Source organism: Pantherophis guttatus, chromosome 9 (assembly GCF_059756535.1).
Source record: "Pantherophis guttatus breed Tessera chromosome 9, ASM5975653v1, whole genome shotgun sequence".
Taxonomy (NCBI): Eukaryota; Metazoa; Chordata; class Lepidosauria; order Squamata; family Colubridae; genus Pantherophis; species Pantherophis guttatus.
The window spans coordinates 2,817,269-2,843,168 of NC_142071.1; the positions used below are offsets into that span (position 1 = coordinate 2,817,269).

General features: G+C 45.2%; 1 protein-coding gene across 5 annotated transcripts in view; it reads right to left on the reverse strand.

Annotated features, from left to right (window-relative positions):
- Positions 1-224: 224 nt before the first annotated feature.
- Positions 225-25,900, reverse strand: part of PLAT (plasminogen activator, tissue type) — a 49,874-nt gene continuing 24,198 nt past the window's right edge. For 4 of the 5 annotated variants that reach the window (XM_087875801.1, XM_034435194.3, XM_034435195.3 and 1 more), the window contains 13 exons: positions 18,357-18,452; positions 17,167-17,218; positions 14,897-15,034; positions 13,813-13,926; positions 12,161-12,335; positions 11,013-11,104; positions 9,603-9,774; positions 8,816-8,901; positions 7,113-7,302; positions 6,247-6,386; positions 5,902-6,042; positions 3,227-3,375; positions 225-1,926 (listed from right to left, as the gene is read on the reverse strand). In XM_087875801.1, the coding sequence (XP_087731927.1) occupies positions 1,768-1,926; positions 3,227-3,375; positions 5,902-6,042; positions 6,247-6,386; positions 7,113-7,302; positions 8,816-8,901; positions 9,603-9,774; positions 11,013-11,104; positions 12,161-12,335; positions 13,813-13,926; positions 14,897-15,034; positions 17,167-17,218; positions 18,357-18,422 (1,674 nt within the window). In that variant the 5' untranslated portion in view covers positions 18,423-18,452 and the 3' untranslated portion in view covers positions 225-1,767. Of the gene's footprint in view, positions 1,927-3,226; positions 3,376-5,901; positions 6,043-6,246; positions 6,387-7,112; positions 7,303-8,815; positions 8,902-9,602; positions 9,775-11,012; positions 11,105-12,160; positions 12,336-13,812; positions 13,927-14,896; positions 15,035-17,166; positions 17,219-18,356; positions 18,453-19,472; positions 19,494-25,900 lie in introns of those variants that run through there. The other variant, XM_034435196.3, reaches the window with a different exon arrangement.

A 25,900-nucleotide genomic window follows, 5' to 3' on the forward strand; every position in this document is an offset into this window, starting at 1 on the left:
AAATGTCTTTTACAAGCCGTGAGAATATCCTGCAAATGTGTATCAGACGCATGTAAATAAGATCATTTATTTGATAATATCATGAAGCAACTGTGAGCATTTTACCCCTGTCCCGCTTCAAATGCCCATGCCATAGTCCAGTAAACCATACAGAAACACAGCAGGCAAACTCTGTGCGTGTCAGGTATGGTGTGATGCACAACTAGCAAAACGATAACTTCAAGTAACTTAAAATAGTTTTAATGCATTAAAACATACTGGAGATGATTCCCAATAGTCTTCTGGATAGCAGAAGACACCTCTTGTCACTCTGCACATCGGGAAGTGGAGTTTTGATTTTATACAGAAAACGTGGAATATTTACAGAGTATAAAAATAGTCTTTGAAGTTTTATGGAGAGAGGGGTGCTCAAAGTGATTAGCGATTCCTCCTTTAAATATATATATATATATATAAAAATGTTAGCAATTAATTCTACGATTTGATTTCCTCTCAAGGATTTCTTCAGTTTTGTAGAAAAGACCTTGAAATGCTTCCCTTAATTTACAGAAAGATGATTTTTTTTTCAAAAAATCAACTAGGGGAGGCATATGTGAGGGAGCCCAAGGCCAGCCCAGGGCCCATCTACTCAAAGTCTCCCAAAGCAGGACTTTTCAAGAAGAATAGAGGCAGAGCAATGCTCAGATGTTGTAACAAATACAGGTACCGTATTTTTCCGAGTATAAGACGCACCTTAGTTTTTGGGGAGGAAAATAAGAAAAAAGCTGATTGGCAGGTGGATCGGCCTCCCAGAATACCCCCAATCAGCTGTTCCCAGAGGTGAATTTTAGCAACAGGTTCCTTGGTTGTGAGCTCTGTGCCTTGCTTTTTTTCCTGCCTCTGAAAGCCTCCGAAACAGAACTTCAGAAAAAAAGCCTCTGAAGCTCTGTTTGGGGGCTTCTTTTCTGAAGCTCTGTTTGGAGGCTTTTTTTCTGAAGCTCTGTTTGGAGGCTTTTTTTCTGAAGCTCTGGGAGCTTTTTTTCTAAAGCTTCGTTTCTGATGCTTTTTTCAGCCTCTAAAACCTCCATTTGAGAAGCCGGGGGGGGGGCTACATACTGGGTGGAGTATAAGAAACACCCAGATTTTCACCCTCATTTTTTGGGGGAAAAGGTCCATCTTATACTCCGAAAAATACAGTAATCCTCAACTTACAACAATTAGTTTAATGATCAAAGTTACAGCAGCACTGAAAAAAAGTGCCTTTTGACTCTTTTTCACATGACCATTGCAGCATCCCCATGGTCACATGATCAAAATTCAGAACTGACTCATATTTATGACGGTTGCAGTGTCCCAGAGTTACAGCATCCCCTTTTGTGTCCTTCTGACAAGCAGAGTCAAGGGGGGGAGGGAAGCCAGATCCACTTAACTGGGTTACTAACTTAACAACTGGGATGATTCACTTAACAATCGTGGCCAGAATAATCTTAAAATGGGGCAAAATTCACTTAACTGTCTCGCTTAGCAACAGAAATTCCGGGCTCCGTTGCGGTCCCAAGACGAGGATTACTTGTAAGCATCCGGTCTTAGGTAGGTGTAGAAATGCTGCTTGAAAAAACACAACGCTATTGTTTTGGTCTGGTTCCTAAGCACAGCCGCACAGACCTCGAACTCGTTGTTGCAGGAGAGAGGCACCGCGCAAAGGGTGTGTCCTCCTCATGAATGACACCGGCTTCCCAGCCCAGTTTCCAATGTGTGATTCCCTGATGCAAGGAAGCCCCAAAGGACTCAGTTACGCACGTTCTTTTGGATCCAGTTCAGGTAGCGAACCACTCGTGTGTAAACCCCCGGCGTGTTTTTCTTGCCACAACCCACCCCCCAGCTGATGATACCAATTAACTTCATGCGGCCATCGTTCAGACAAACCAGGGGGCCTCCGGAGTCACCCTGCAAGGGGAAGAGAAGTCGGAGAATGAACGAGTGAGAGACAGTCGCTTGTTGTGGTCCGCCAGCAGCCTGCAGAGTCGGACAGTGAGGAGGCTGGGGAGGAATATGGGCCAGGCCCGGAATCTAGGGAAGGCTTGGACGAGGGCTCTGCGTCGGAGGCAGAGATGAGGCCAGGGCCATCTGGGAGTTATGTGCGGACTCCGGAGCTCCAGAGTCTGACGTCAGTGAGGCAGAGGAACAGGAGGAGCCTGGTCCTAGTGCATGCATGCGCAAAGCTGCCAGAAGGCAAGAACAGTTAAAACAAAAGGGATGACTCGGGAGTAAGGCCTGGAGATGATTGGCCCCTCCCATAAGGTTTAAAAGAGGAGCAAAGGCACGTGGGCCCTTTGCAGGAAAGCAGCGTTGTTAATTCTGTTCCAAGTCGGCATCTTTGTTTGATTCTGGACTCTGTGTGGCTTTGCCAAGTAAGTCTTTGGCAGAGTGTCAAGTGAGATAAATGTTGGTGATTATCCTGAAGGACTTCTCCCAGAGGACTTTTTGGAACTAATTGGGACTCAGCTGTGAATGAACGTAATTCACAGCTGTTGCAATAAGAGGTTTTTGGGACTACTCGTGTGTTTTAATGACTCAGGAAGCTTAAGTCAGAACACCGCTCTCCATAATGCCTGGCTTTCTTTTCTGAGGAAAGGACCATTGGTGACCCTCCAAAGTTTCAACGGCACTAAAAAAAAAGTGACTCGTGAGCGTTTTTCCACACTTAACAACCGTTGCAGCATCCCCGTTGGCCATGCGATCAAAACTCGGGTGCTTGGCATCCAGCATGTATTTATGACAGTTGTGATGTCCAGGGGTCATGTGATCGCCTTTTGCGACCTTCTGACATGTAAAGTCAGCAGGGAAGCCAGATTCATAGAATAACAGTGTTAACTTAATAGTTGTGGCAATTCACTTAACAACAGCGTCCAGGAAGGTAGTAAAAATAGGACAGAATTCACTTCACAACTGTCTGGCTTAGCAACAGAAATTTTGGGCTTAATTGTAGCCATAAGCCGAGGACTACTTAAGACTTGTGCATGCCTAAAGCATCATAAACTTTTTCTTTTTTCTTCTGGAGTTACTTCCAGTAATGGCCAATTACCCTAGAAAATTTGAATCCTTGTGTTCCAGGAGGAAAAAGAGAAATTCTGCACTGGGAACATTCAGCCTTCAGCATCCCTGGGGCCTGGTTATCTCCCTTCAGAAGATGCTGGACCTTCAGACCGATCCTACAAGGTTAATTCTTAAAAATTTTGGACCTTACCTGGCAGGCGTCGTGAAGTTGTCGGGTATCCCCTGCGCACAACATATTCTCGGTGACAGTCCTGTTTGCAAGTCGTGCGGAGGTACAGAAGCTGTCTGGATAGAGCCTCACGTGTCCTTCCTTCAGACGTTCTGAGTGGAAAGGCGAAGCTGTTGTGGGGGAAAAGGAACCTTGTGAAGAGAGGGAAAAGGTTCTCCTGGGTCACAAATATCCTTTTTGAGTTCATATGGTTTGCTCAACCTTAATTCTTCTTCGTTAACAAACTATATAACCACCTTCGTGTGATATTGAATGCTATATTTTAAGATAAAGAGGAGTCGATGTATTTCAAGCCATGGGAAAAATTTTGTGATTGGTTAAAAAGGAAATATGAATAAGGGTATAGAGATAAAATAGATAGAGAACAGATGGGAGAAAACAATTAAAAACAATAGATACCCAGATGATGCCAAGTAAAAGGAGAAAGGGGAGGGGGGGGTAAAAGGGAAAAAAAGTGAGATATTATAAAAATGTACGCAAATGATGAAATAAAAATAAATATTAATTGAATAAGAAATTGAAATGAGAATAAAGATAATTAGAAAATCAGGGCTGCTCGAATACCACTTTAGATTGAACTGAAAAGGGAAACAACAAGAAAGAGGGGAAGGAGTAGAGAGAGAGGAAGGGAGAAAAGAGAGAAAGAAAGGGAAAAGGAGAGGAAGAAAGGGGAGGGGAAAGAGGAGTAGAGAGAAGGTTAGAAGGGGGGAAGAAGAGAGGAGTGAGGGAAGGGAAAGGGAAGTAGGAAAGAAAAGGAGAAGAAGAACGAAGAAAGTAGAAGGAGAAAGAGGAAGGAAGAGAAGGGGAGGAGAAGAAGAAACGTTGCGGTAAGAATAAAGGGTAAAAGAGCAGCCCCGAAAAAGTAAAAATGAAAAATGAAAGTTAAAAGATGAGATGAATGAAAAATGATGGATAAATGACTGTACATGTAAATGTGTTTATGAGAAATAAAAATAAACTTTTTTGGGGGGAAGAAAAAAAACAATGAGGGAAAAAAAGGCACCATATTATGACTGAATGTGTGATAGCGTGCTTTGTGAAATCAAGTCAAAAAAACAATGTTTCCCAGAAAATGTTGCATGTCTAGAGCGTTGCGTGAATGCAAATCTTCTGAATGAATTGAAGCACAGGGCTTCCTTTTGCGGCTCACTAGGTTGTAAGCTGAGGAGTACCTGTAAAGGTAAACCTGATCTGTATTCCCCCAAATCAAAAGGCTGAATTCCCACAATCTAATGGTGGGTTTCAAATTTTTTTACTACCGGTTCTGTGGGCGTGGCTTGGTGGGCGTGGCATAGCTTGGTGGGCGTGACAGGGGAAGGAAACTGTAAAATCTCCATTCCCACCCCAGTCCAGGGGAAGGTTACTGCAAAATCCCCATTTCTTCCGGATCAGCTGGGACTTGGGAGGCAGAGAATAGATGGGGCGGGGCCAGTCAGAATTTTTACTATCGGTTCTCCGAACTACTCAAAATTTCCTCTACCGGTTCTCCAGAACTGGTCAGAACCTGCTGAAACCCCACCTCTGCCACAATCACAGCACAGGGGGTTTGAGAAGAAGGGGGAATTCTAGGAAGGCTTAGGAGGAGGAGGAGGTTATGAGTTGTGATGTGCTCTAATAGAAAGCAGATGTCTTCGGGTGTAAACACAGCGTATCAACTGATTAGTAACCAGATAGGAATGTAAGTCGCAGGCATGATTGCAGCATCAAATTCAGAAGAAGGAAGCTGTTTGTTTAGGGAGGGCAGAACCAGAGGTCTGGTTTCTCCATAAATTGACCCAGCCCATTTTCAGCAAAGTTGAGGGCAATGACCCACAAGGTTGGCCTCAGAAGTTTCTCAACCAGAGAAATTTCTTCTCCCCAAAGCCCAGGATTGCTGGAAACAGACCAGACTTTTAAAACAAAATTGTGATTTTTATTTCTCTTCCCCTCCACCCAGAAAAAACAGGGGTGTCCAATCTGGGAAACTTTTAAGGCATGTGGACTTCAACTCCCAGAATCCCCCAGCAACGCAGATCTTAAAGTTGCCAAGGTTGGACTCCCTTGCCCTTTAAACAGGGTTCCTCAACCTACGGCTCATGAGCCGGATACGGCCCGCCAAAGCCATTAATCCGGCCCTCGCGGGACCATGAGGCTGCACCGCCGACATCGCCCCACCTACCTGTCGGCCCCCACCTGCCTTCTGGAGGCCAAGTAGGCCAAAACCGGGTCCATATTTGGCCTCCCTGGCCTCCAGAGAGAGGGAGGGAGAGAGCGAGAAAGACACACACCCCAAGGCAGCCACATCCCTTCACTCACCTGCTTTCCACCTCCAGGAGCGTAACAAATGTATTGTTTAATGGACTGCTAAATTGGCCACACCCACCCAGTCACATGACCACCTAGCCATGCCCACCCAGCCAGTCCGGACCCCCAACAGTCTGAAGGACCGTGAATTGGCCCCCTGTTTAAAAAGTTTTAAAAGTTTGAGGACCCCTAAAAGATAAACATATTCTGCAGCTCCCTTCTAGAGTATTTAGAGGGAAGAATGAACATTGGCTGCATTTCTTTCCAGCAAGGGTTAATTCTGCCCTGGAAACCCTGTCCAAAACCATCTCCAGCCAGATTGTCCTCCAACTCTCAAAGAGACCCTCACGTACACACTTCGTGCTTGCCGTATCCGGACACCTCACATTCCGTCCATTCGGGCAACTGGAGTCCAGCATTGGGGAGACAAACAGGACGGACGCTGTCAGTTTCTGTGGCACAGTTTTCGGATTGGCTTTTCAACTTCAGCAGGGCTGTCGAAACAGAGAGCGAAAGAAAAAAAGGAAAGGAAAGGAAAAAAAAGGCCCGTGAGAACCAGAATTCAGAATAACAAGAGTTGGAAGGGACCTTGGAGGTCTTCTAGTCCAACCCCATGCTTGAGCAGGAGATCAGGCAGAAGCTGTGCCTCCAGGGAGGGAGGGAAGGAGGGAGAGAAGGAGGCAGGAAAAAAGGCTTACCGATGTCATTATCCAAAGTCCTGGAGTTGTACTTCTCGTGTGTAATGTATCTCTCCACTTGGAAGATCTGCTCTGTGACGGATGATTTCACACGGAACGTCCGGCCCAGGACAACTTTGAGGCGTCGGGGGTCAATGCTCCTGTACAGAAAACCACAGGTGATGGCCAGCTGCCTGGGGCAACCTGCCTTCCATCCTAATGCAACCAGGAGTGAAATGCTCGGTGGTTCGAATCCCTCGTATAGGTCTCCTGTGTCAGCAAGGGGGGTTGGATTAGATGTCCTCCAAGGTCCCTTCCAACTCTGTTACTGTTACTTTGAAGTTACACCCACCAGTCCAAGGCATCTACACAGCCCTAGCACATCCTCCAGTGTATTTTCCAGAGTTTGAAAGACGCTTGCGATATTTTAACAAATGCAAATGCAAAAACTGGGGAGGCTCAAGAGTTGGAGGATGATGGCTGTGCTTGCAAACTCTTTGGGGAGCTTTTAAATCATAGTCAGAAGGAAATTGGGGGGGGGGTGGAATGCAAGTTGAAGTTTCTTTGGGACCCCAGATCATTTGGAAGGTCTGGATTTCCACAGCTTCCTGAGACATAACCTCCTTATTGTGAAGATTTTGCAAGGAGAAGGAGCTTTTAACTTTCTTGCATGCAAGAGAAAGTCCCAAATCAGTTCCAGGGAGTCACCATGGAAATAGCAAGAATCCCTGCCAAACAGCTGTGAACACTGAGCAAAGGCAGAGGATGTGGGGTCAGATGGGTTTGATCATCTGCCCCTAAAGCAAAAAAAAAAAAAACTCCTCTGCTATCCAGGAATTTGCTGACTAGCCAAAGTCTAGAGAGTGAGTCACACGTTGATCTCTTACCAGCCTGTAAAGCAGTGAGCTGCTGAGAGGATCCAGCAGGAATTGATGAGGATGCCACCGCAGTGATAACCTTCGGCACCTCGGTTCTTCACGAAAATGCCCGCCTGCCACGGGTGGGACTCAATATATGAGTAGGCACCTCCTTTGATCTGGATCTCCGCCACTTTGTGCTTCCTTAGCCCACAAGTGGCTGCCCAAGGGAAGGAAGAAGCCAAGGAATGAGATTTAGAGGCGACCAAGCAGTGAAAATCAACATCTTGATTTACAGTCACTCTAGAATTATTTATTTGTTATTTATTTTGTCGCATTTCTATGCCGCCCAACTCCCTAGGGACTCTGGGCGGCTTACAACAAAGAATAAAACAATGCGAACAATCCCATAAAAAATGTTAAAAAGAAAAACATTAAAACATTAAAAACTTTAAAAACGTTAAAACGCATGCATTCCAATTTGTGGCCAGGTCTCGCAAAATCATTATAAGCCTGGCACTCGGACAAATTAGCCATCAATGGAGTCATAGATATAAACAATATCCACTTAGATTGCAAAAGAGACAATCAACAAGTCAAAAAGGGAACAAAAAGAGCAAAACATCTTCCCACCAGCAATCAGCACCCAGCTGAGCATAGATTAACTCCAAGATTAACACCAGACCCACAATCAAAAAGTGAACAATACACCGATCGAGGAACTGCCAAGCATGTTACCAGTAAACACCCCAACCAAGAAAGCCCTAAGACCACCTGCACCAACACTGAGATGGCAAGCCACTGGAATATAAACTGAGAGCAAACCCCTTACTAGCCCTTCCTTCCTTCCTTCCTTCCTTCCTTCCTTCCTTCCTTCCTTCCTTCCTTCCTTCCTTCCTTCCTTCCTTCCATGGTGCACATTGATTAGAATGCAGCATTTCAGGCTGACTCTGCCCGCTGCCAGCAGTTCAATCCTGACCAGCTCAAGGTTGACTCAGCCTTCCATCCTTCCGAGGTGGATAAAATGAGGACCCAGATTGTTGGGGGCAAGAAGCTGACTCTATAAACCGCTTAGCACTGCAAAGCACTGTGAAGCAGTATATAAGTCTTATTGCTATTGCTATTGAAGCATTTTTATATGGTGTCTTAGACCTGTTGCAAGCTCCTCAGATGCTGAATGTAGTCAGTATAATAAGATGGGTTATAGACCAGGGGTCAGCAACCTGCGGCTCTGGAGCTGCATGTGGCTCTTTCACCCCTCTGCTGCGGCTCCCTGTCACTCAAAATATGCGTCACAACCGCCAATGTGCGACACCTGCCAGCACACGATTTATTGAGCTTTTCAATCCCCGGTATGCCAACCACAGATAAATCCAAGAAAAGAAAAGTTTCAGAAGAAAAACAGAACGTTTAATTCAACTAAATATGCTAGTTTTGTGGCCGCTCAAGAAATAGTCAGGCACGGGAAGGGTTTTGTGGCTCCCGGTGTTTTCTTTTCTGTGGGAAACGGCTCCAAATGGCTCTTTGAGTGTTTAAGGTTGCAGACCCCTGCTATAGACTGCACAATGTTGCTAAACCACTCTTCCCAATCTTGCTCCCGCCATCAGGGGCTGTTAGGACTTGTGGCTCAGCAACATCTTGAGATCAATTAGTTCTCCATTCCCACCATAAATCTTTGGTCATAATCCCTGTGAAGAAAAGTCTCAGATAAATCAGGGAAAGGAACCACTTACAGCAGGCTGGCACGTCACAACGTTCCCATTTTGTCACTCCATTTTTGAATATATGGCACCACGGCTGAGTGTCATTGTCAGGATTCCTATAACACACAAGAAGTGGGAAGGTTGGGAAGACTGTAAGATCTAATGTAGGCAGTCCTTGATTTACGACCACAATTTAGCCCCAAATTTCCTCTGGTAAGCATGACAATTGTTAAGTGAGTTTTACTCCATTTTACAACCACTTAATGGGTTGTTAAGTAAATCACTGCAGTTGTTAAACGAGTAACATGATCGTTAAGTGAATCTGGCTTCCCCTCGTCAGAAGTCTGCAAAAAGGGGAATTGTATGACCCCGGGATTCTGCAACCGTCATAAGTACATGCCAGTTGCCAAGCATCCAGATGAGCCAAAGTAATATCTCCACATCTCAATACAGTAGAAGCTCGGGTCACAACCATCATTCGTTCCATGATTTTGGTCGCAAACTGATTTGGTCGTGACCTGAACCTAATTTTGGAAATTTGGCACTTAAAAAAAAAAAATGGTGTGGAAGGGGAAATAGGCCGCGGGAAAAAAATGTGAATTTTTTGGTCGGAACCTGATTTGGTCGTGTTCAGAAGCATTCGTGACCAGGGGTACTCAGGACAAGGCAGAACCACTATCCCCGTGCCCCAATCTCACCCACTTTGGCCCAAAGGGTGCCATATTCCAAAGAATATTGAACAGAGATTCCGACATCCAAAGCCCACTTGGTTGAGTTGGGCAGCTTTAGAGATTGAATAAATACATTTTTGGTTTACCTGCAGTAGTTGTGGCTGCTGAGGCCCAGAATATGGGCATTGGGGTGGAAGGCGTTGTAAACTTTCTTGTCAAGGATGTGGGAGTCCCATCTGAGACACGTCACCCCAGATGCTGTTTGGTGATGGCTGCCCCGATAGTCGGTGCCTCTTCCCAAAACACAGGAATTTTTTTCTGCGGCAAAGAATAGGAAAAGGGATAGGTTGGATAGAGGAAGCCCCATTGCTTTCATTCTTTAGTTTGGAAACCCCCTTCTATAGATGTTGAGGAGTATTGCCCCAGGCTGAATATAAGGGAAGATCCTGTCAGATGCAAGCCCCCAGATACGCAAATGTAGAGTTCAAGGCAGTGGTGAAATCCAATTTTTTTTACTACCGGTTCTGTGGGTATGGCTTGGTGGGCGTGGCGTGGTGTGGCTTGGTGGGCGTGGCGTGGTGGGCATGGCAGGGGAAGGATATTGTAAAATCCCCATTTTCTCCCCACTCCTGGGGGAAGGATATTGCAAAATCTCCATTCCCTCCCCACTCCAGGGGAAGGATACTGCAAAATCCCCATTCCCTCCCCACTCCTGGGGGAAGGATATTGCAAAATCTCCATTCCCTCCCCACTCCAGGGGAAGGATATTGTAAAATCCCCATTCTCTCCCCACTCCTGGGGGAAGGATATTGCAAAATCTCCATTCCCTCCCCACTCCAGGGGAAGGATACTGCACAATCCCCATTCCCTCCGCACTCCTGGAGGACGGATACTGCAAAATCTCCATTCCCACCCCACTCTGGGGCCAGCCAGTGGTGGTATTTGCCGGTTCTCTGAACTACTCAAAATCTCCATTACTGGTTCTCCAGAACTTGCTGGATTTCACCCCTGGTTCAAGCTATGGCAACTACTTTAATGTATTCTGCCAATAATATAGGAATCGGCCCATTCCTTCTCTTGGGAATAGTTAGATAAGGTTCCATGGAGCTTAGGGGGTGTCAATTTTGGATCCTTTACAATTCCAGACTAGTTTCCTGCTTAAGCCCTCCACCCTGCCTGGCTGGGTACTTCCCAACAGGTCCCCAGATGAAGCTGGGGGGCCAATACATGAACGATCAGAGAGATCCCAACTTGGACACGACTGGAGATGGGAAATAGCCTAAAACAGGTCCATCGGAAAATTCAAAAGTTCCCCAACCTGCCCCACCGACATATGTGACGTGAGCCATATTATACCCCTCCACTCATGACTTACTCAATTATTAAGTAAGCTATGAATAAATAAACCATAAAATGGAACCTCTTCCAAATCTGGATTTGCAGTTCCAGAAGAGAAGTAGGGAAAAACAGTGGTTTGTTTTAAAAAGAAAAGCTCGGAGTAACAAATCCCATTTTTAGCCCTGCTCAGTAAACAACGATAAATGCTTTGAGCTTACCGTCGGTGCAGGACATAATGCTGCAATATTCCCAGACGTACATATTTTTTTTAAGAACGTAGCACCAGGGTTTTGAGCTTTTATCTGGATTTCTAAAGAAGACAATGATACAACATTCAGGATTGTGAGTCTATTGGATGGATGGATGGATGAACGAAGGAACGAAGGATCGTAGAATTAATAATGCATAATAAAGCAACAGAAACAATAATTTTAAAAAATCCTCGAATGCGCTGAAATGGATAAATTAACGATGGAGATCAAAGAAAGAGAAGACTCGGATTATTACAAAGTGTGGAATAGGTTTTATACACAGTTAGAAAACAGAAATCAAATTAAGAAATAAGAATATAAGGTGAAATTTGATATTAACATACTGGATGTAAATGTAAATAATGATCCTGCTAACAAAACAGTTAATTATGAATGTTTAAAAATAAAGAGAAGGAGCGGGAGGATAAAAGCTAAGAGTAAAGACAAAAGTCGATGCAGAAAGTTGTGAAATTGTATATATCTGTTGTTAGTATTGCATTTTAACATTTGATGTAAGTGTATTTTTTTTTTGTCTCTTGACTTCTTTTGCTATTGTGTGTTTGGTTTTAAAATGTAAAATAAAAATTAAATGTATCAATAAAAATTATTTTTTTTAAAAAAGCAATTCATAGGTGGATTTAAGGACTATGCCTAAGAAAACACAATATCCCAGTATTGTAAAATTTCCAGTGTCTTCCAAAGTCTCTTTTTCCTTAAGATACTTTTACTGATCTCTAAACCAGTTCATAAAGCAGAGAAAGATTTATCTTAGCATTTTTCCGACCAATGTATTGAATTCCAAGAACACAATTTTGTCTGCAGTAGCTTACGCTTAATGCTTTTTAATAAAACCTGTTCGTCTGAAAAGATGCTATCAAACATTTTTGGTTCTTGCAGAGCAATGTTTCCCAACCTTGGCAACCTCTGTGAATGTCAGCTCCCAGAATCCCCCAGCCAGCTGTGGGACGGAAGGAGCTGCAGTTCCTCACAGCTTCATGTTCCCAAGACTGAGAAATAAAGCTGTAAAACAACTCCGCTCCCCTCCAAAAATGTGCACGATACAGTACAAGGAAGAAGAAGACACACAACGCCTGTTGCTGCATTCAACCTCTTACCGGCAATAATTGTGATCACCAAGCCCCAACTGCAAGGCGTCTGGACTATCCGCGTGGAACCGTTTCAAGCGCAAAGCTTTGGTCTTCCAGTTCACACAGTCTGCACCGCTCTCTGTTGTGCTCCATGTCCCCCTGTATGTGTCCCCTGTATCCTGGTAACACACAGCTCTGGTATCTGAAGAGGAGCAGAACAAAGATTCCTCGGAGTCTCTCCCAAACTGCCTCTGGAGAAGGCTCCGTGCACCTTCTGGTGGCAGGGCAGGAAATTCAAATTGTAGAACAGGGGTCTCCAAAGTTGGCCCTTTTAAGACTTGTGGACTTCAACTCCCAACATTCCTCAACCAGCATAGCTGTAGAGCAGTATTTCTCAGCCCTGGCAAGTTTAAGATGGGTGGATGTCCACTCTCAGCCATGCTTGCTGGGGAACTCTGGGAGTTGAAGTCCACCCATCATAAGATGGCCAAGGTTGAGAAGCATGAAACTGTTGTGTTTGCTAAAAATTGGAAAAATGAGGAAATACCAACACAGGATGAAGTTACTAAGAAAATTATGGAATGTGCTGAAATGAGCAAACTGACATTTGAAATTAGAGAACAAGAAGATTATCAATATTATAAGATATGGGACTTATTTTATCAATGGCTAGATAATAAAACATGGAAATGAAATAGGGTTGAGACTATTAGAACGTAAGAATGGTAGAAATATACAAAATATAATGCAAAGTGATGACTATTGTTGATTGAGGACGAAGAAATGAATGTTATAAGATAAATATTTGAAAATAATTTGTATGAAAAGAGTTTAATGAGGATTATACTATAAAGATACTTATTAGATTGGTAATATGAGAAATTAGATAATTAGTAAGTAATGAATATGGTGAGGAAGCACAAAAGATTTGTAACCGACCGACACACTGTTTGCAATTGTATGGATGATGGATTTATGTTTTTTTTGTTTTAAAATAATTTTTTTTTTCAAAAATAAAAAAAAGATGGCCAAGGTTGAGAAGCATGAAACTGACAGTTTCCTTGCTTTTCAAAGCAAGCGTCCCTTGAAGAAGGGACAAATTTGCAGTTGGAGTCTGGAGATAGATCCTCCTTTTCTTCTTTTGAACACTAGCATCAACAACTGATATAATATTGTCGCTGAGGACAGACCAGATCTGACATTAAGTTTCCATAAGCTCCTCTGGCCTGATCCCTTTCTATTGCTAAAATTAAATATGATCTGGAGCAAGCGGCTGCCGTTGTATGTATTTAGTCCGAGTGCTGCACTTACAAAAGTGGAGTCTGCAAAGTTAGAGAGAGGGGACGCAGCACGGCTGAAAATCCACCATTGGCTTCCTAGAGGGCACACTGTAGATGACCAGGCTGAGCCTGAGGGAGGGGTCAAATGCGTCATCAGTCTGGAATCCCTGCGTGCCCACAAGAGATCTAAGTCCAGCCCACCTTGAGTTCCACTGACTCTTATCTATCGCCAATTTGTTTTGACCGTTAATAGTTCAGATTCTTGTAGGGAGCTCAAGCTTACAATAAACCTTTCTATTCGTTTGAACAAGGTGATGAGATGAGATGAGATATAAGATACAAGATATGAAGATGATAACCTGATCCACCTATCAGTTCATCCTCCTGTCACATACTCACCAATTTCACAGAACTTCCCCGAGAAGCCTGGCGGGCAGAAGCAAATGAAAAGGTTGGGGGAATACAAGGCTTTCTGGCAACGGCCCCCATTGAGGCAAAGTGGCTTGATGCAGCCTGTGGGACAGAAAATAAGAAGAGCGCCTTAATTTCTCCCTTCCGTGACCCCGCTGCCTTCCCTTCCTTGCGGGAGGAGGAGGAGAACCATGTGTTGTGGTCCGCCAGTAGCTGTGGAGCTGGCAGCAGAGTCGGACAGTGAGGAGGCTGGGGAGGACAATTTGAGTCCCCTCAAATACTGGAATACTTAAGTGGTGGTCCATTAGGATGTCCTAGGACCATGATGGTGAACCTATGGCATGTGTGTCAGAGGTGGCAGGCAGAGCCCTCTCTGTGGGCACACACACCCTCACCAGCTGTTCTTCTGGTTTTTGAAAAATGGCCTGAAAATGGCTGGAAAACGGCCGAAAAACAGCTCAAAAAACAGCCAGAAAATGGCTGGAAAATAGCTCCCAAAACAGCCTGAAAATGGGCCAAAAACAGCTGGAGAATGCCCCCCATATCAGCTGGAAAAAGTCCCCAAAATGGCCTGAAAATGCCTCAAAAAATGGCAAAAAATAGGCCCTTTTTAGGCCAAAAACAGCCTGAAAACTGCCCAAAAATGGCTTTAAAACAGCCCGAAAAATGGCCTGAAAATGGCCCAGAAAACAGACTGAAAATGGCCCGAAAAATGGCCAAAAAATCCAGTGTGTGTGTTGCCGGCCAGCTGGTCTTCGGGTTTCCGGCGCTCTGGCACACACGTTCCGGTTTGAGCACTCAGTGCCGAAAAGGTTGGCCCCCACTGTCCTAGGACATCACAGAAACCCTTTTGGTGACTGTGGGCCACAGCCTCCCTCTCCGCCCGACAGAGTTGCTGCTGTGACGAATATAGGACAACGGAAGCTTTTTGGGCTGTTGGTTTGAGCTCCAAACTTGGCAATTTAGTTGCGTACAGGACGCTTTCTGTATGTACCGCGTACAAAATAAAGGTGGGTTAGGAACCTAATCATAAATGCCATCGCTGGATTTAGAGGCCCCGCCTGGAACTCACCTGTGACAGGTACTGCATGGCAGAGGACGCGACTGTTCTCACACCGGCAATATTCCGTTCTCTCTTTGACTCGGCGGAGCCAACTCTCCTTCCGGTTGTAGGTCTGTCTGGTGTAGGGGTCTCTGCATCTGCCTGTAACTGAAAAGACAGGAAGTCCTTCTTGGTTTCGATGGCAGGGCAGCGGGTTCCGCCTTTCCCGTCACCATTGTGTGTTTGCGCCGCACAGAACAATCTACAGCTTTTATCAACTCTCCCCCTCCGAGCCTCATTCCCCCCCCGCCCCCCCACAAAAGGAGGACTTTTCTTCTTCCAAAGATTTGGCAAGCCCCCTCAAAACCTCATCCGATAAGTGTTCTCTGCGCCAGTTCACAACCTATTTATTTGCTTGGGCAGCGGGAGCTGTTTTGATAAAGCTGGTTGACATGAGTGAACAATTGTACGCTTTTCCTGCTTTTATCCTGCCGCGGTTATGTTATTGGCATGCTTTATTGTACTGTTTTATTTATTTTCACGGTATTTCGCACACCAGTCTGGCGTTCTATGGGGAAAGGCAGATAGACACCTATTTTAATATAAAAGAAAGAGCGAAGGGCGTGCCAAATGTGAAAGGAACATACTTATCAGATTAGTTTGTAGGCACAAAGCTTGGCTAATCCCCAGCCCTCTTTTTGCACTGAAAAGCGCGAATCTCCTGGCTCTCTTGAGGAGCCCTAAGAATCTTTCCAAGAATCTAGTAGAACCGCAGAAGCTGCAGGGAAAGAACTGGAACCCAATACGGTTTTGGAAGATCCAGGCAGGCAGTTGCTTGCTGTTCACAGGATCTGCAAGTCCAGATAGTCCTTGACTTACGGCTACAATGCACCCAATTTTTTGTTGCTAAGCGAGACATGTGTTGTTTTGCCCCATTTTATGACCTTTCTTTGCCACCGTCGTTAAATTAGCAACACGGTTGTTAAAGGAACCTGGATTCTCCGTTGACTTTGCTTGTCAGAAGGTTTCAAAGAGTGGGGAGGGAATGGGGATTTTGCAGTATCCTTCCCCTGGAGTGGGGTGGAAATGGAGATTCCCTGAGATAGTTTGAGGGCTCCTGCCTTGGGTAGAGGGTTGAAGGAAAACACTTTTGGTCACCGTACAGAGGTTGAGGCTTTGGAAAAAGTTCAGAGAAGAGCAACTGAGATGATCAAAGGCCTGGAGACTAAGACATAGGAAGAGACATGAGCCGAGGTGGCGCAGTGGTTAGAGTGCAGTACTGCAGCTACTTCAGCTGACTGTTAGTTCAGATGATCAGTGGATCAAATCTCACTGGCTCAAGGTTGACTCAGCCTTCCATCCTTCCGAGGTGGGTAAAATGAGGACCCAGATTGTTGGGGGCAAGATGCTATTTAGTATACTGTCTTTGGTGTAAACCGCCCAGAGTCCTCGGAGAGTGGGCGGCATAGAAATACGAAAAATAAATAAATAAATAAATAAATAAATAAATAAATAAATAAATAAATAAATAAATAAGAAGAAGAATCGGAGGGCAGGACAGGAAACGATGGATGGAAAATGATCAAGGAGAGAAGCAACCTGGAATTAAGGAGAAACTTCCTAACAGTGAGGACAATTAACCAGTGGAACAGCTTGCCACCAGAAATTGTGGGTGCTCCATCACTGGAGGTTTTCAAGAGGAGACTAGACAGCCACTGTCTGAAATGGTATAGGTCCGTGATGGCAAACCTATGGCACGCGTACCACAGGTGGCACATGTAGCCATATCAGTGGGCACGCCAGTTCAGCTTCCAGAGAGGCTCTGGAGGCTGGGGACAACAAAAAATGTCACTTCCTGTCCAACTGGGAATTGGGAAATGGGCCATTTCAGGCCTCTGGAGGACCTCCGAGGGGGTGGGGAAGGCTGTTTTTGCCCTCCCCAGATGCATAGAGAGGATCTGGAGCCAGGTGAGAAAGAAAAACGGGCCTACCAGGCCATCATGTGCCAGGAACAGGGGGGAAGGGGTTGCATTCGCATGCACAGGGCGGGGCACATAGAATTATGGGTGTGGGCACGTGCACAAACCTCCCCCGCCCCTCCCTTCCTGGCACACAATGACAAAAAGATTAGCCATCTCTGGTATAGGTTCTCCTGCTTGAGCAGGGGGCTGGACTAGAAGACCTCCAAGGTCCCTTCCAGGTCCATTCCATTCTATTCTTCTATCCTCTATTCTATTCTCTATTCCATTCCATTCCATTCCATTTCTATTCTACTCTATTCTATTCCAATGGGCACTTACCTCTTCTTAGTTGACTTGCTTGGCCACTTTGGGTAATGCGTACAAGCCATTCCTAGAAAGAGAAAAAGAGAAAGAAAAAGGATCAAAAATATAGAAAGTTGACCAGATTCCAAGGATTAGAAAAGTGGGGACTTTGGAGGTCTTCTAGTCCAACCCACTGCCCAAGCAGGACACTGTATACCATTCCAGACATCATTGGAACAGAAGTTGCCTCCGGAAGTTGTGAGCGTTCCATCCCTGGAGGCTTTTAAGAAGAGACTGGACAACCATCTGTCTGAAAAGCTATAGGGTTTTCCTGCTTGAGCAGGAACCTTCTCCCAACTCTATTATTCCCCCTTCCAACTCCCAATTATTCGATTCTGCTATTCTGTTGAGAGCCTTCCTCCTCTTTAGGAAGCGGTTTGCGATCGGACTTCAATCCGGCTCAGAGATTTGCAGAACTGGATCATTCTCTCATCACTCTTCCTTTTGTCTCTTTCAAAGCTCAAAGCCCGCCTGCAGAAACCATCTCCCTTCTCAAGCTTTGGGAAGTTGGCCGCGAGCCCTTTTGTTCCCAAGGCCCGAATAAATATCCTTTTGATCGATGACACCACTCGAGCCAAGCTTACAAAACAAACCCCCATCTGTTTTCAGACGAGCCCCTAAAAAAAAAAGAAAAAACCCACCACACCCGGTTGTCAATCAAAGCCAGAGAAAAATTGGACCTGGGTACCTTCGAGACCGTCTTCTGCTACCAGTAGCCTCCCACCAGCCAGTCTGCTCCCACAGAGAGGGTCTCCTCAGGATGCCATCGGCCAAAATTATGTCGGCTGGAGACACCCAGGGGGAGGGCCTTCTCTATGGAAGCCCCTGCCCTTTGGAATGAACTGCCCCCAGAAATGCGTAAGATCTCCGACCTCCGTGTATTTCGCTGTGCCCTCAAAACCTTGTTGTTCCGCCAGGCCGGGCTATCAATGTAAAGATTTTAATTGGTTTTAAATGTGGGATTTTAAATGTGGGGGTTTTATAATTGAGCCAATTATTTAATAATTTTAATTATTTTTAAATTTTGTCTGTCTTTGTGCTTTTAATCAGGCTGTACACCGCCCTGAGTCCTTCGGGAGAAGGGCGGTATAGAAATAAAATTAATAAATAAATTAATAATAAATTAATAATAAAAAGCCCACCGATGGGGCACGCTGGGCTCTTACCTGGCATTGCAGCACGGCGATGGCTCCCGCCAGAAGAAAGAAGAGAAAGGTCTGTCTCAGGCTCATTTTGTTCCCTTTCAGCGAGCAAGAAAACCCCTAAAAGGCAACCAAGCAGAGACGTTAGCGTAAGGAGGAGATGAGACAGGGGGAAGATTTAATGCAAAAGTCTCGGAGCTTCGTTTGCAAGGCAGGGGGCGTGCGGGACGGCAAGCAAAATACACATAAGCTGGTTCTGGCAGAGGGCTAATGGGAACAGATGGCTGGGGGAGGATTTCTTCCTTAGTCAGCTGGAGACTGGGCAACGGCAGCTGGACGACAGCAACACGGACACCTAGTTTAAGGCAGCCAGGATGATCTGCTGGCACAGCTTATCTCCGTATCCCATAATATTGCCCTAGATCTGTGCTGCTTCCTTTCTGGTCCTTTGGCTCTGGGTGTGGAAAGGAGCTTCCTTGGCCTGAAAACCTGGGGTTGTGGTTTTGGCTTTCTGTTGGTCTGGGTCACTGGGGCTTTGCTTGTGTGACTCATTCATCCCAGCCATAACAGACGTCCAGGGTCTTTTAAGTCAGCTCCCAAAACTAAACCTTTTCTGATCTTGGAGGGGCAACTTTTACTCATGCTCAATTTAGTGCTCAAAGTCTAAAGAAAAGAAGAATTAGGGGTGACCTGACAGCAGTCTTCCAGTATTTGAGGGGCTGCCACAAAGAAGAGGGAGGTCAAATGATTCTCCAAAGCACCAGAGGGCAGGACAAGAAACAATGGATGGAAACTAATCAAAGAGAGAAGCAACTTGGAATTAAGGAGAAACCAATTAACCAGGGGAACAGCTGGCCTTCAGAAATCGTGGGTACGTCTTCATTGCTGGAGGTTTTCAAGAAGAGACTAGACAGCCATTGTCTGAAATAATATAGGTTCTCCTGCTTGAGAGGGGGCTGGACTAGAAGACCTCCAAGGTCCCTTCCAGCTTCTATTCTATTCTATTCTATTCTATTCTATTCTATTCTATTCTATTCTATTCTATTCTATTATCATTCTTAATTCTATCCTATCCTATCCTATCCTATCCTATCCTATTTTTCCCAATGTGAAAATAATCTTCCGTGGAAATCTTCTTACAGTTCTGTATGGCGCATACCAGGATATAACCAAGCAACACCCTGAAGAAATTTGAAGCTGGTGGGACCAACTGAGAAACGGAGGGATGGGAGATGACTGATGGATGAGTCACTTAGCCAGAAACCAAAAACAGAAAAAACAGAGATAAAGTTTTGGGTTCAAATAAAAATAGGCTTTGAGCAAAAGTAAACAAAGTGAAAATTAACAATTTCAAGAGCTTTTCAAAAGTCAAATAGGAGGAGGGGAAAGAACAGTCACAGGATTTTGAATTCTCCATTGTTTGTATTTGTATTTAGTATAGTTTATTGAATAGCCCGAAGGCCTTTTCAAACAAAACAGAAAAGAAAAAGGGAAAAAGATAAAACAGTTACAAAAATAGCAATCTAAAAATATATGATAGATGACATTAAAATTTTACAATATCAAATTTCAATAGCTAAGTTGCCAAGACTAGATAACCCAAATAGGATAGCTCCTCTCTAACTGAGCTCATCTTCCTTACAATCAATAAAATGTTTTTTGATATAACTGGCTCGTATTGCCATCTCCATTGTTCAACATCAAAGATGCAAAGTTTTTGGGATTAAGCTGCAGTTGGTCTGAATGGCTAGGCTATTCTCCAAAAAGGTGAGTATGGGTGAGGCCAGGACAAATGCTAACGTGAAACTAACCACCTATAAGTGAGGTTCTATCAAGAGTGGCGTGGTGGCCTAGCAGTGAAGACTCTCACCTCCCACTTGGAAAGTTGAGAGTTCAATCCTAGGCAGCAGCAGATATCTGCTGCCAACTCTGCATGGTGTCAGGAAGGGCATCTGGCCAGTAAATGTTCAGCTCCATCCTGTCATCCTAATTCTACCCCAAATTAAGGGATTACAGTATGGGGTCATTGGTTGGAGATCATCCTAATAGCTCACTTCTTTTTCACCATAGAACCCCAAAACTGGATCATGCTCTTTAGAACATAGAACAAAAGGATTGGGAGGCTCCAGCCCCCTGCTCAAGCAGAAAACTATTCTGGATAAATAGCTATCCGTCCTTTCTTGAAAACCTCAGGTGATGAAGCACCCACAACTCTGGTAAGCAAGTTGTGCCATTGATTAATTGCTCTCACTGTCAGGAAATTTCTTAGTTCTAGATTGGAATCTCTTTAATGATTCGATTTTACTTCTGTTCTTAATTTTTGTACTTTACGTGTTTTATTCTGTGCCTGTTCACCGCCCTGAGTCCTTCGGGAGTACGGCGGTATACAAATTAAATAAAATGAAATGAAAATGAAATTGTCCTGCCCTCGGTGCTTGGAAAATAGGTTTAGTAGCTCCTATAGAAAAAACCTCCCCCTGTGAGGGAGATGTGGGTTCTTAAATATGAAATAAATAAAGGAAATACAGAGCTGACTCAGGGTTTCCACATAACCTCAATGCAAGATACCAAGAGCTCAAATGAAATGGGAACTGTAGGAAGTTAGCACCCAGCCCTTTCCTAGAGGGATGAAATATTTGGGGAATATTGAAAAGGCAGAATGTTATGTTTCCCTGGATGAGAAACAGAGAAGCATGTTTTAAAGATGAAGCAGCTCCCATCTTCCTGCCCTCACTCTTTGTCAATGGGCCAGAGGCAGAAACTCAATCTTTCAATCTTTGAAACTCATCTGCAACACAATAGGACCTGCAACAGAAACTCATCCCATGGCACCTGGGAAGATTACATCAGCCAGCAAGGCTAGCTGAGACCCCCACCCCCTGGGAGTCTGACAACCAGTCAGGATACTCTTTCTGGGCCCCAGGAAGTTCAAAGCCAGAGAGGGCATAAAATCCAGGGACTCACTGCATCTCGGCCCCCTTTTTCTGTTCAGGAACTCAAACCATGTGATTCTGTCCACCATTAAACCATCTTTCCAAGCAGTCTCCATGTTTCCAGTGTCTTTTTCCCCACTTGGAGCTGAACCCAGAAGGATATTTCTTCCAACAGAACCCAAGGCAGAACTTCAGATGGTGGTGAAGCATTGATGGCCCTTTGGGAGCCAAGGGTCTTCTTGACAAGAGGGGTGTTCCCAGCCGACTCTCACCTAACTGCAAACAGCCCTCAACTTACAATCACAATTGAGCCCCAGATGTCCGTTGCTAAGCGAGACAGTCAAGCAAATTCTGACCCATTTTATGACCCTTCTCGCCACCGCTGTTCAGTGAATCCCTGCAGAGGTCAAGTTAGCAACACGCTTGTTAAGTGAATCTGGCTTCCCCGTTGACTTTTGCTCGTCAGGTGGTCGCAAAAAGGGGGATCACGTGAGGCTGGGACCCTGCTGCGACCATCCTAAATAGGAGCCGGTTGCCAAGAATCTGAATTTTGATTGCGTGACTGTGGGGACGCTGTGGTCGTAAGTGTGAAAAAGCCTAAGCCAATTTTTTTTAACTGCCTCCATGGCCGTGTGTTTTTGACAGATGACTCACAGGAGAGAAATTAACAAAGAAAACAAGAAGAAGAGACGACGGTCTGGCCCCGAATCCAGTTGCTCTGAAAAGCAAGCAGGCTCAGCTGCACAAGCCTCAAAGGAAAGCTGTTTCGCAGGAACGCAGAAGAGCCCAGAGAAGGAGCAGGGCGGGGTGAGCGCAATTAAACAACTGTCCCAGTCAATGCAAAATCCCAGAGAGATGCTGTTTTCTGCCGCTCAGAAACTGAAGGAGCTTTAAGACTCTCTGGCTGAGCTTAGCCCAAGGTTAAGGAAACACCAAGCAAGCCTCTTTGCAAAACATTCCTAAACAGGCTGGGGAAGCTAACAGAAATAGGAGAATAACAGACTGGGAGGGGCCTTGGAAGTCTTCTAGGTCAGGGGTCTCCAATCTTGGCAACTTTTAAGACTTGTGGACTTCAACTTTGCTGGCTGAGGAATTCTGGGAATTGAAGTCCACAAGTCTTAAGGTTGGAGAACCCTATTCTAGGTCAACCCCCCCTTAGTTAGGGTTCACACATCAGGCTGTGCCCGAAATAACCGAGCCCCGTTCTATCCAAGCAGGTTATACAAATCCAGCCGATTGTTTTAACAATCTTTCCAGAGCAACAAATGAGGGATTTAGAACAGGAGCAGATTCTGTGGTGAAAGGTGCATGATGTCCTTAGGCTGCATTGATGGATGGCGCCACCTCCCGCCCATGTGAAGATTTGCACCGGCTCCCCATGAAAGTCTAAAACTGGCCCTGGCATTCTGGTCTATGCTCCCAACCCTTTCAGCCATGATCTGAAATCACGGACATCCGTTGTGGGTCTGTCTTTAGGTTTGCCCTAAGCTGGGCCAATAGATTGCACAACCCAACTATGCCCAGTCAGCAAAGGCTTTCTAGCACTGTTAGTGGGCAACAGATGGAAGAGGCTTCAGATGTCCAGGGAAGGAATTAAAACGGGAACAGCTCCAGTCATCTTTCCTTCTCTCTTCTGGTGAAGTACTATCATTTTGTCTTCTTTTAAAAGGAAAGCAAATGGGCATGGTAGAAGGGAGGGAGGGAGGGAGGGAGGGAGAGGAAGGAAGGCTGGAGGGAGGGAGGGAGGGAGGGAGAGAGGGAGGATGGAAGGGAGGGAAGATTGATGGAAGATAGAAAGGGAGGGTGGAAGGAAGGAAGGAAGGAAGGCAGGTATGCGGGAGAGAGGGAGGAAGGGAGGAAGGAAGGAAGGAAGGCGGAAGGGAGGATGGAAGGGAGGGAGGGAGGAAGGAAGGAAAGAAGGAAGGAAGGGGGAGGGAGGGAGGATGGAAGATAGAAAGGGAGGGAGGGAGGGGGGAGGGGGATGGGAGGGAGGGAGGGAGGGAGGGAGGATGGAAGATAGAAAGGGAGGGTGGAAGGAAGGAAGGAAGGAAGGAAGGAAGGAAGGAAGGGGGAGGGAGGGAGGATAGAAGATAGAAAGGGAGGGAGAGAGGGAGGGAGAAAGGGAGGGAGGGAGGGAGGGAGGGAGGAAGGAAGGAAGGAAGGATCTTAGAATTAATAATGCAAAGAAGGCTACCATGACTAAAACCAAAACTTCTTGAAACACAATCAACCTCCTGATGACTTCATAAACTCATCCCTGCAGTTTTCTTGGCAACAGAAAAAAGGAAAGAAGTGGTTTGCCAGTATCTTTTCTGGAATGTTTTATAAATCTGATGAAAACCGATCTGGTTAATTTTCATTCCAGCTCCAGAAGGAATAAGGGAGCATTGAAGCAAATAACTCCAGTGATTTGCAGTCAGAAATCCCCACTGAATTGGAGACGCAGAGGGAGGGCTTCTAATTCGTTTTCCAGTAACTTGGCGATTTTGTCTTTGTTTTGTTTCAAACAAAGAAGTCTTGTTTTTAAGAACCAATTTAAAGAAGTCAATTGTTGCCCTGGCTGCTAATTCACTTCCTAAGATGAGGAATGAAGTGGGATGTGCTTGGATTTTTTTTAAAAGAAAAAAGAAAAAAAACTCATCCTTTCTCTTTTCTGTCTCACATAAATTATTTGCAGGATTCCTTCACTCTGTAAAGAAGGAAACTCGATCTATCCATCCATCCATCCGTCTGTCCCTTTTCTGGACAGGGTGTGAAGACACCAAGGGACAAATTCATCCCATCATCGGTTAAAATGATCTGGGGTTTCCTGCTTGAGCAGGGGGTTGGACTAGAACAGGGGTCTGCAACCTTAAACACTCAAAGAGCCATTTGGACCCACTTTCCACAGAAAAGAAAACACCGGGAGCCACAAAACCCTTCCCGTGCCTGACTATTTCTTGAGCGGCCACAAAACTAGCATATGTAGTTGAATTAAACTTTCTGTTTTCTTCTGAAACTTTTCTTTTCTTGGATTTATCTGTGGTTGGCCTACCAGGGGTTGAAAAGCTCAATAAATCGCGAGCCGGCGGGTATCGCACATTGGCGGTTGTGAGGCATATTTTGAGTGACAGGGAGCCGCAGCAGAAGGGGAAAAAGCCACATGCGGCTCCAGAGCCGCAGGTTGCTGACCCCTGGACTAGAAGACTTCCAACATCCCTTCCCACTCTGTTATTCTGTCTCTCTTCACGGCACCAGATACTTCGATTGCCAGCAGCTTGCTGAAGACGTGGTCCTGTTTTCCACCCAGTAAAAAGGCCGTTCAATGAAGATAAGCTATCTTATTGAAACCAGATGGCCGAAGGGATCTCAAAACCCCAGAAGTGTTTACATGCCTAGAAATCTATAGATTGGTAAACAGAGGAAACAGCTAGAAGAAAGACATCAAAACTGCCCTTCGCTCAAAATGTTCCCTGCCCCGCCCGCCCGTACCAAAAGCCTTCCAGCTTGAAAGTCGGTCCTACTAATGAAGTTTTTCCACTAAGAAGATCCACCCTATAAAGTAGAATCGGTACCCAGGCAAGATCACCTCCATCCCTACGGTCGTAATCTTGGCTTGTCCCGTTTGGCGATGGCTTTACCAAGTCAAAAATCTCACCAGATTTCGCTTAGTGACCAAAGTTGCATCGGCACTGAAAAAGGTGACCTTTGGCCGTTTTTTCGTACCTATGACTGTTGCGGCATCCCAGTGGTCATGTGATCAAAATCCAGATGTTCAGCAACTGGTAGGTATTTATGACGGCATCCGGATGTCACATGATCGCCATTTGCCAACTCTCCCAGCCAGTTTCCAAAAAGCCACGTTGTTCAACGATCACACAATTCGCTTAACAACTGTAAGGATACGCTTACAGGATTCAGATGCTTGGCAACTGGCTCATATTTATGACGGTCGCAATGACCCAGAGTCTCCAGGGGACGGTGAATTCTAGTCCCACCTTAACCATAAAAGCCAGCTGGGTGACTTTAGGTTAATCGCCAGGACACGGGGAGTTCTAGTCCCACCCTAGCCATGAAATTCAGCTGGGTTACTTGGGCCGATCCCTCTCTCTCAGCCCAAAGCACCTCACAAAGTTGTTGTTATGGGGAAAATAGGAGGAAAAGGGTGTGTTGAATATGTACCTTAGAATAGAATAAAATAGAATAGAATAGAATAGAATAGAATAGAATAGAATAGAATAGAATAGAATAGAATAGAATAGAATAGAATAGAATAGAATAGAATAGAATAGAATAGAATAACAGAGTTGGAAGGGACCTTGGAGGTCTTCTAGTCCAACCCCCTGCTTAGGCAGGAAACCCTACACCACTTCAGACAAATGGTTATCCAACATCTTCTTAAAAACTTCCAGTGTTGGAGCATTTACAACTTCTGGTGGCAAGTTGTTCCGCTGGTTAATTGTTCTCACTGTTAGGAAATTTCTCTTTAGTTCTAAGTTGCTTCTCTCCTTGATTAGTTTCCACCCGTTGCTTCTTGTCCTGCCCTCAGGTGCTTTGGAGAATAGCTTGACTCCCTCTTCTTTGGGGCAACCCCTGAGATACTGGAAGACTGCTCTCATGTCTCCCCTGGTCCTTCTCTTCATCAAACTAGACATA